This window comes from Neolamprologus brichardi, chromosome 2 (assembly GCF_056152115.1).
Source record: "Neolamprologus brichardi isolate AB-2024 chromosome 2, ASM5615211v1, whole genome shotgun sequence".
Lineage (NCBI taxonomy): Eukaryota > Metazoa > Chordata > Actinopteri > Cichliformes > Cichlidae > Neolamprologus > Neolamprologus brichardi.
The window spans coordinates 31,899,678-31,910,624 of NC_142105.1; the positions used below are offsets into that span (position 1 = coordinate 31,899,678).

General features: G+C 40.3%; 1 protein-coding gene across 1 annotated transcript; it reads right to left on the reverse strand.

Annotated features, from left to right (window-relative positions):
- Nucleotides 1-511: 511 nt before the first annotated feature.
- Nucleotides 512-3,070, reverse strand: tmem35a (transmembrane protein 35A). Its single transcript, XM_006781215.3, has 2 exons — nucleotides 2,781-3,070; nucleotides 512-1,833 (listed from the first exon to the last, which is right to left on the reverse strand). Exons 1-2 carry the CDS (start codon nucleotides 2,898-2,900, stop codon nucleotides 1,468-1,470), a joined length of 486 nt encoding a protein of 161 aa, XP_006781278.1. The 5' UTR covers nucleotides 2,901-3,070; the 3' UTR covers nucleotides 512-1,467.
- Between the last annotated feature and the right edge of the window lie 7,877 nt (nucleotides 3,071-10,947).

Consider the following 10,947-nt stretch of genomic DNA (forward strand, 5'->3'; position numbering starts at 1 on the left):
CAAACTGTAATAAATATCCCATCCAGCTTTCATGCTCAGCAGGAGGAAAAGTGGCTTAAGACAAACAACCATCAGAACCAGTCTGTGCAGTGAGCCTGTTTGATTGTTGCTCATATGAGGGTTTGTTTTTTTGCTGTGTCAGACACAGCTTTGAGTTTAGGCCATCAGGAGTCATCTTATGAGAAAATTCACATAAACAAAACACGGTGCGAAAGTCAGTCCCTTCTGACAATAATAACTTAATGCCAGCCTGAGTTAAGCAGTATTTTATAATAAACCAATCTATGTGCAATGGACAGAATAAAATGACCAAGACTTCTCTTGCAGAGCTGTTGCAAACAGTACTTTTCTAGGTAGTATGTAGGATATGTGCTAATATGAAGGAATTACTTTGACAGGGACTGGCTGAAGTTATATAACAAGGCAACAAGGGGGGGGGAGACAGCAGCTCATGATTCATATTTAAGGTATTTTTAGTTAACTTTAATGGAATGAAATGCACTAGTCAGGCTGAGCTCCAATTCTTTATTTTAAGTATATCATTTACAGAAATATTGTGAGTCTCAAAATTGACAGTATTTTCAACCACAGTAGGAATTATTTTCATATCTTTAGAGAAGAAGAAACAAACCCGTGATTAGAATTTAAGACTTCCAACTGTGAATTACAAATGGTGAAATTGAGTTTCGATGAGAAAATACTCTTCTGATCTGGTTATGTTCTGCAGTACAAGCCGGCTGCCGCCGTCTGAGGCAGCGAGCACCATCATTCCCAGCTAAACAACTTCAGTGTAATAACAGAACTGAAAGGATGATATTCAGCTTATTTTACTTTGAGAAGATTTCATGCGTACTTCTGCAAATGTCTACTGAGACGAAAAATGAAAAAGGATTTATAGGTTGTTTTTTTAACCAAAGGAGTCACTGGGTAACACTGCATCAACATCAGACCTGGATAAGTAAGACTAATTAAAAAAGTACAGTAAGTCCAAAATTCCCCTTATCAGTGCCTTTTTTAGTTTAAATTCTGTAAATTTGACCAAATTAAACATGCTTGAAATTCATCATTAACCTCTCCTACCTACAATATAAAAACAAATTAGAAAGCAAAACAACAAAGATTCTTCAATGAAAAACAGCATTCTCAAATCAACCTAAAACATAACAGAGATTCTTAGTAGAGTAAAACATTGAACACAGTGTAGGACTGAAATAAATAGGGAAACAGGGACGAGACAATGAGCTGAGCTCATCAGTTTCCAAAGGTACGATTGTCCACAGTTATGTAGAAGACGGATGGGTCAGGAGTTCTCAGTTTCACAGTAAGAGTGTAGAGGAGTAGGTGAGAGTCATCAGTCAGCAGGTGGATGGGACAGAGGATGTGTGTGTGTGTGTAGTATTATTACTAGGAGTGAATGTTTCCTTCAAAATTTGAATGACTACAATCCATAGACCAAGAGGAAAGACCTTAAGACTGCTTGACCTTGTTCTTTTCCTGATCGTTGATGTGCTGTTCCTCTCTGCTGTCCTCTCTTTCTGGCCGGTCATCACTCTGGCGAGCAATGAGCAATCGGCAGGTGAGCAGAATACCAAAGACTAGAGCGTGGGCGTACCGTTTCAGGGGGTCTCCTACTAGCTGGTGAAAGAAGAGCACAGCCAGCATGACGAGCAGCAGCAAGAAGTTGGCTACGTCCTTCGGCCGGCCTGGTACAAGGGTGAGAACCACCCCACAGCCCACCTCCAGAGAGCCAATGATCTTACGTAGCAGGACTGAGCTGATCCCGATCTTCTTCAGGCCCGGCAATGCTTTGGCATAACTCTTGTATGCCCTTTTCTAGAAAGAAAAAAAGAAATCTTCATGAATACCTATAGTGTGTAACTTTGGCCTACAGGCTGCTATGAATGTCCTTTAGTGAGGCCGTGTAAGGACCAGGTGGAGTCACCACACTCAGGTCAGCAGGTACAACATCTAAATGACAGTTTATCATCACTGTGGCTGCACAATGACTCTCCAGCCTATTGCTCACTGCTCAAGAAAACCTGCAAACTCATGCAATTAGGATATTCAGTGAGCTTGGGAATGCAGTAATTAAACCAACAGGCATGCCATCGATGATCTTCCACAGGATAGTTCAACATCAGCACCCGCAGGTGCATCTCACAGAAATTGCTCGAATGCGCCACCATTGCTCTCCAACTGCTAAGTTGCTTATCTATCTATCTATCTATCTATCCATCCATCCATCCATCCTTGGGAGCTACAAGACATTTTAGGTTATAAAGGCCAATCTCTCAATTCCAAAACTGTTAATTATCCCGCATGCTTGTTTGTATCTTTAAGCTGAATTACAGCATGTTTTAAGAAGAAAAAGGAAGTGCTTTCATTCATTCATTATTCATCCATATTCAGCTAAGGATAGGCCCGTTTTAAACTATTTTATGCATGCTATCTGTTTAAATGATGTTACAGGGATGGCTGCTAAAATAATTTGAGTCTTATCCTAAAACACGGTGGCTTAGCATGCGTGCTAAAAGTATTGTTGCAGGCAACAATAGCAGGTCTAAACATTTGTATAACCGTACAGGACTCTCCACTGGGAAAGCAAGCAACAGACAGGCCTATTAAAAGAGCAACCCAGCATCTAAAACACTCATTTTTCCGTCCTTTTACTATTTAGGTCAGCTTCCCTACACGTTGAGTCTGTAGCCACCGCAGAACAATGGCCTTTACCCCCCCTCAAAGATGCGGACACTTCACGGGTAAGACTCAACGCTACTCACCATTTCGTCGTATGCATCTTTGCTTAGTCTCGGGGTGAGCTTAATGGTCCCCATAAACACGAAAAATAAACCCAGAGCAAAAGAAAGAGCCACAATGGTTATTGTCCTTGGTGAAGCCATTTTTCAGTACCGTGCATGCGGCCGGGCGCTTCCCGCTGAGCTGAATGAAAGTCGGACCGTTTCCCGGTGAAGATGTGCGAGGGGGATGGGCTTCTGGATCTACCATAAAAATGGCGACCGGGGTCCCTGCCTGCTCCGCATCCAGCAGCAGCAGGAAGGGAGCTGCTGGATGCGGAGCAGGCAGAAGACCTACTTCTCATCTTAGTTTAAGAATAAGATTAAAGGGAAGGGACACGCATCCTACGTGAAACACTCATAGTGCTGAATTATGGCATTAGCTTACAGCCAAGATAAAAGCTCTGGGTTCAAGTTGCTTAACAACAACTTTATATGTGAGTTTTGTGCCTATCTGCGATTTTAACGAAAAGAGGTAACATATAAAACCCACTTCTGTGCTATATGCTGGGATAAATGTTTGCATGCATTATCATGGGCATGAATGACATGGTCATTTTGTGCTTTCAGTTATTTCTTTGAAATGTTCTTTTTCCAGAGTGTGAATAGTTATCCAGCATGCACTTTTAATGATTTTAAAAAACAACAAATGGGTGCACAGATTTGAAGTGGCTCAAATGTAAACATGCATCACCACTAATATTTGCTTGAATGTCCCTTAATAAGTTGCACCTCAACTAGATGCTTGTGGGAGCCATCAACTAGCCTCTGGCATAGTCCTGGTTGGATATTTGACCACTCCTCTTGGGATTGGTGGGTTTCCTGGCATAGGCCCAGCTTTTAAGTGCAGTCCACAAATTCAGTAGGGTTCAACAGGGTTCAGGTTGACCTGACCTGCTGACCTGCTTTATCCATTCCAAATCCATCCTCCAAATTTCAGCCGAGCTTGAAGATGTAGCAGGGGCTTCTTTCATGGTTGGCACCCTCTCAGCCCACGGTAAAGAAAACCTTGCTTCACTGTCAATAGTGACACTGGTGTTCCAGCAATTTCCATTCCATAACAGGCTTGAGCCTTGCTGGTCGCTGGGTTGCTCCTGAATATCCTGACAAATTTTCTCTCATATCTGGGTGCCAGATATTCTTCCTGACCTTGGTGAAGGTCACATCTAAAGGACTTATACAATTGTACATCTTTTTGGTGACTGCTGAGGTCTTTGCTGTCCAGGACAGACCAGCATAAGCCCTCACAGTCACCACTGATGTAGACGGGGAGCTGGTCTGCACTGACATCTTCCTGATGTCAAAGATGATTTGCTTTGTTTTCCTGGAGTTCAGTGTCAGGTTGTTTGCTGAAATCAGGGGCGATTTTAGCCCATTTTTGGGGGTGCTTAAGCACCCCCAAAATGAATCAAAGCACCCCCAAAGATTTCTTACTTTTTTTGACAATATTTGCTGTTTGTGTGACACACTACTAAAAATATAAAAAGCATACAGTACTGTACTTGTTTGAGACGTAGCATTTTAACAACAAAAGTATAGATAACCCCCCTCCCAAAATGGTTTGTTCCAGCTCTCCCCTGCTCTGGCTCTAGCGCTTGCTACCAGAGCGATGGTGGCTGAGACGCAGCGGAGCAGAGGGGCTTAAAACAGGACATGTTAGCTGCATTTAACCTTCAGTTACTCTTCATATAGTTAGGTAGGAGTCAGACCATGTTTCTTTTTAGCTGAAAAACATTACACCCAGGTAACCTGCAGTGTTGAAAACATGTTTTCGACGATGTTTGCTACCCTACAATCCGTCCTGCTCTGTAGTAAAATCAGCGACATTTGACCGTCCTGTTGCTCCCATTGAAATTTATACAGCCTATTTAAAATCTAAAACTTTAAATCGTCCGCAGCCTACTTTTGGTTACTACTGTCCTGTTTGAATTGGATACTAACTAGCTAACTGACTGGATGCCCATTAACCTTATAACTCCTGTTGTGTGTGTGTGTGTGTGTGTGTGTGTGTGTGTGTGTGTGTGTGTGTGCAGAGAGACAGCAGGTTCATAATGGATATGAGGAAGTTTTTTCAAAAAAAGGAGCCACATTCAGGTAAAAGTGTAAAATCAAATGATCCGTCAATCAAGAATAATGTTGGATCAGTGTTTCAATGTTTATATCTTTTATTAGATGTTCATGTGGTTTGGTTATTTGCCTTTTGGTTAAAAGTAGACTGAAAGAGGACTTTTTGTTAGTGATCTTAATAGAATAGTTTTCATATTAATGTAATTTTTCATCTAATTGAATACAATCTATTTGTGTATGATTGTCAGTCCAAAGAGGGAGAGAGGAAAGAGGGGAATGTGAGGAGAAAGGGCAAGGTCAGGAAGAACCAGGTAAGGAAACAGACAGGGAACAGTGACAGGCACAACAGAAACTGTTAAACTGACAAAGAGAAAAAACCTGATTTTACTCACACAATCTGGAAGTTGTGTTCTCGCTATATTAAAGCTGCTATACAGAATCTGCAAAACAAACTGGGTTGAAACATTTTTGACCCTCTTTAACAACATTCCAACATAAGATTATAATTGATTGGGGAGATTAAAATTAATGATATATTTTTATGTGGTTCAGCCACAACTCTACTAAAACCTCAGCCAGTAATAGGTAGGCCAACTTTTGGACCGTCCAGTTGTCTGTATGACTGCTGCAGTATGTACATCACATTTGCACACTATCAGAAAGTGCCAAACAGCCCTGGTGGAGCGAGGAGCTGTAAAGAGAAGCAGATGCTCTGTTTATATTCTAAAAATGTTTTAAGCTTGTTTCAAAGATTCTGTACTGCAGCTTTAAATGTTTTCCAAAAGCACACAGACACTTATCAGTGTTTCTCACACTTTTTACAGTGTGTACCACCTGATAAATATGTCAAGCTCTCCTAAGTACCACTATGAAAGCATGAAACTCATAAATCTTACAACACAAAATTATTATTATTAAATTAGTAAAATTAGTATCTGCAATAAAGATTTTTTCATACATTGTATACATTCTACCACAGGCAAAGCTGCCTCCATTTTTATAGTTTTTATTAATATTTTGTAATAATTTATTTGTAATAATTTATTCTGTTTTGGGAGTGTTTTTTATGTATCTGTATTATATTATACATACACATTAAAAGTGAATCTCTGTCCAAAAAATGCACTCAGTTTACTTTTTACTCACTATAAGCATCATTCATTATTCTCACCCAGTAATTAAGGTTAGGATATGTATTTTTTCTATTCCAATCCATTCTTCTTTTGCAACATTTAAATAACCTTGATCAGATTTGATGGTTTTGTTACATACTTTAAAAAAGTGTTTTGCTTTTCTTTCACAAATGTGGGGATTAAATTGTATTAAAATGTACAAAACAGTGATGTCATGTTTTGTGACGAGGACCCAGGCACAGAGAGACTTGATGAATTTAAGAATCTTATGATTTAATAAAGAAATTTGCAAACTTGCACAGAGATGGTAAAATTATGATGATTGATAACGGAGACGAAGACAACAGACGATGAGGACAGGGAGGAACGGGGGTTTAAATGCACTAAAGTGACAGTCAGAGAGAACTTGGGACAACATTTAAGGATGCAGGGACTGACAGAGACAGGTTTATCTTGCCTGGCTGGGCAGCTCTCTGGATGCTCAGCTTCCCCAAAGCTCTGATCCTAGAATCGCCCCTGGTTTAAATGACAGGTTAATAAATACAAACATAATGAAAAACTTCTTGAAGGTGACTGTTTTTCTCTGATTATTTTCAATATTATATTTTGAGAGTCAGCTATTTTATACTCTTTACATGTTCATCTGGCAAAAGAAAAATGATTTTCTTATAACTAAAATAGATCGAGACGTACGCCTTCATTAACTCATCTATATAAACATTTTGTTGAGGGTACAGAAGCCGTGGTAGTTTATCTCGAAACAACAACTGTAATCTCCATATATTTCAACTATTTCCTGGAAAAAAAAAAGTGAACTTTAACCTCAAAATAAGTAGTTCATTCTTAAGGAGGCTCTAATACTTTGTAATAAACAAACCACACCCTGGCTCTTGTCACTGCCAGGATATTTCTTTAGCACCTCCCTTCACAGATCTGTGTGTATCAGGATGGGTCTAAACAACATGGTGTAAATGCAGTTGCTGGTGAGCCTCATTTCCTGTAGGAGGAGAAAAAGAGCAGAGATCTGTTTCCCTTCACAGCACAGAGGTTGTTTCTGTTCAGAGGAAGTGAAACTGTCTGACAGTCACTGAGAGACGGTGAAACAGCACAGCACATGAATCAAATGGACCAAACAAAATTCTGCTGTTCAGTCTGTTTGGATCTACTGAAGGATCCGGTGGCTATTCCCTGTGGACACAGCTACTGCATGAACTGTATTAAAAGCTTCTGGGATGAAGAGGAAAAGAAGAAAATCTACAGCTGCCCTCAGTGCCGGAGGACTTTCACAGCGAGGCCTGTCCTGGAGAAAAACACCATGTTAGCAGATTTAGTGGAGGAGCTGAAGAAGACTGGACTCCAAGCTGCTCCTGCTGATCACTGCTATGCTGGACCTGAAGATGTGGCCTGTGATGTCTGCACTGGAAGAAAAATGAAAGCCTTCAAGTCCTGTTTATTCTGTCTGGCATCTTACTGTGAGAAACACCTTCAGAGTCATAATATTGCTGCAGCTTCATTAAAGAAACACAAGCTGGTGGAGCCCTCCAAGAAGCTCCAGGAGAACATCTGCTCTCGTCATGATGAGGTGAAGAAGATGTTCTGCCGTACTGATCAGCAGAGTATCTGTTATCTCTGCTCTGTGGATGAACATAAAGGCCACGACACAGTCTCAGCTGCAGCAGAAAGGACTGAGAGGCAGAGAGAGCTGGAGGTGAGTCGACAAAACATCCAGCAGAGAATCCAGGACAGAGAGAAAGATGTGAAGCTGCTTCAACAGCAGGTGGAGGCCATCAATCAGTCTGCTGATCAAACAGTGGAGCACAGTGAGAAGATCTTCACTGAGATGATCCATCTCATCCAGAAAAGAAGCTCTGATGTGAAGCAGCAGATCAGATCCCAGCAGGAAACTGAAGCGAGTCGAGTCAAAGAGCTTCAGGAGAAGCTGGAGCAGGAGATCACTGAGCTGAAGAGGAAAGATGCTGAGCTGAAGCAGCTCTCACACACAGAGGATCACATCCAGTTTCTACACAACTACCCCTCACTGTCAGCACTCAGTGAGTCTACAGACTCATCCAGCATCAATATCCGTCCTCTGAGCTACTTTGAGGATGTGACAGCAGCTGTGTCAGAGGTCAGAGATAAACTACAGGACATCCTGAGAGAGGAATGGACAAACATCTCACTGACAGTCACTGAAGTGGATGTTTTACTGTCAGATCCATCAGAGCCAAAGACCAGAGCTGGATTCTTAAAATATTCATGTGAAATCACACTGGATCCAAACACAGCACACACATGGCTGTTATTATCAGAGGGGAACAGAAAAGCAACATTTATGAAACAACAACAGACTTATTCTGATCATCCAGACAGATTCATTGGACCGTGGCAGGTCCTGAGTAGAGAGAGTCTGACTGGACGTTGTTACTGGGAGGTGGAGTGGAGAGGGGAAGTTCGAGTAGCAGTCGCATACAAGAATATCAGCAGAACAGGATATGAATCGAATTTTGGATGTAATGACAAATCTTGGTCAATAGGTTTTAACAACAACAGTTATACATTTTGGTACAACAAAATCCAAACTCGTGTCTCAGGTCCTCGTTCCTCCAGAGTAGGAGTGTACCTGGATCACAGAGCAGGTATTTTGTCCTTCTACAGCGTCTCTGAAACCATGACTCTCCTCCACAGAGTCCAGACCACATTCACTCAGCCGCTCTATGCTGGACTGTTGGTTTACTATGAAGCCAAAGCTGAGTTGATTAAAGTGAAATAGACTGAAGTCTTTCATATTGTGGGTTCAAATCTGTATTTTAGTTTCATTTTATTTTCTCTCCATCATTTCTGCACAGAGATCAGCTGTCAGTCAAACATTATGGGTGGTACCTCCACATCTTCTAGTTGTTCTCTTGATGTTTCTGAGTTTTTAAAGGAGATCTTTCCTGTGACTGTTTATGGAGGCTATCACTGCTCATCATCATTTTGATTTACTAAAATATTTCTCCACATGAAAATGTAAACTTCTCTATCCTCTAAATGTTTCTGGAGTATTTGTATTGAAAAATGTCGACATTTCTCTTCATGAGTATGGCAGACCATGTGTGTGTGTTTGTGTTTGTTTTTGTCAAAATCATCAAACAAATGAGGAAAAACTGTGATTTTAATGAATGAATTCATATATTGTGTTGATGTTTTATTGTGTGAATAAACTGGAAGGTTTGACTATAAATCAAACTTTGAACAAAGTATTTTCTTCTGTCTTCATTCCAGGATCTCACTCAAATCTGATGCAGAAAATATGAAACTAATCTGAGAGAATAACTGAAGCAGTTTTCCTCCTGAAGCATCACAAAGTTCAGAGTTCATGTTTAGAGCAGAAGATTCAGCAGTCGCTCTGTGACCTTTCAACTTTCTTCACTAAAACAGCTTCATTACAGAGAAACAAGTCACATTTTCTTCATGTTCTTAAGTCCTTTAAAATGTTTGTAATGGTCCTTGAATGCAGCATCAGTGTCGCAGGTTTAAAAGGTCACTTTCTGTTGTGTTCAAAGATTTCCTTCAGATATGGTCTTTAATCAGTAAAGCCAGTGATACAGCAGTGTCATTAGCTGTGTTATTGGCACCAGGCTGTGTTTATGTATGTATTTAATTCTGTCTGAGGATGTCTTCAGCATGAAATGATCATTTGCTCAGCTGCTGTGTCTCATCTCTTATCAGACATTGGTTGGAACACTGAAAGAGGACTTTTATTAGTGATCTTGATAATATTTTTTTTCATATTAATGTAATTTTTTCATCTAATTGAATACAATCTATTTGCGTATGATTGTCAGTCCAAAGAGGGAGAGAGGAAAGAGGGGAATGTGAGGATAAAATACAAGGTCAGGAAGAACCAGGTAAGGAAACAGACAGGGAAAAGTGACAGGCGCAACAGAAACTGTTAAACTGCTTGAGAGAGTTAGACAGATTTGCCAACTTCAAGGTGAGGCGACATAGGTTAAAATAAAAAAAAAAAACTGCAGAGCCATATTAGTATGTGCAGTAAAGATCTTTTTCATACATAGTATACACTGTACCACAGGCAAAGTTGCCTCCATTTTTGTAATTTTTTTCAATATTTTGTACATTTGTACATTTCAAGGACTCTTCTAATTTTGGAGTGTATTTTTATATATCTGTATTGTATTATACATACACATTAAAAGTGAACCTCTGTCCAAAAAATGCACTCAGTTTACTTCTCATTTACTGTGAGCATCATTTTCCCCCAGTAATTACTTTTTATTCCAATCCCTTCTTCATTTGCAGCATTTAAATAACCTTTATTTGATTTGATGGTTTTGTTACATACTTTAAAAAAGTGTTTTGCTTTTCTTTCACAAATGTGGGGATTAAATTGTGTTAAAATGTACAAAACAGTGATGTCATGTTTTGTGACGAGGACCCAGGCACAGAGACACTTGATGAATTTAAGAATCTTATGATTTAATAAAGAAATTTGCAGACTTGCACAGAGATGGTAAAATTATGATGACTGATAATGGAGATGAAGACAACAGATGATGAGGACAGGGAGGAACGGGGGTTTAAATGCACCAAGGAGACACTCAGAGGGAACTCAGGACAACTGGAGACATTTAAGGATGCAGGGACTGACAGAGACGGGGAAGAAGTCTCATCGTGACGAGTAAAGTTTACCTTGCCTGGATGGGCAGCTCTCTGGGTGCTCAGCCCCCCCAAAGCTCTGATCCTAGAATCGCCCCTGGCTGAAATCCAAACTAACAATTTCAGGATCTTATCTCTTTTGGTAGACTTGTCACTATCTGAGATGTGTCCACAAACTGTGTTATCATTTGGTAATGTGCTGATGGTGTTACTGGTACGGGCTGGACTGCAGTCGTGGGTGTAAAGAGTAAAAACGGGGATCACTGGTCACACAACGGACAAAAAGGAGAGCA

Excerpts from the sequence above, each read along its gene's own strand:
- tmem35a (XM_006781215.3), bottom strand. The coding sequence starts at position 2,900 with ATGGCTTCACCAAGGACAATAACCATTGTGGCTCTTTCTTTTGCTCTG. Across the intron at positions 1,834-2,780 it reads AAGATGCATACGACGAAATG|AAAAGGGCATACAAGAGTTA; the intron begins GTGAGTAGCGTT and ends TTTTCTTTCTAG.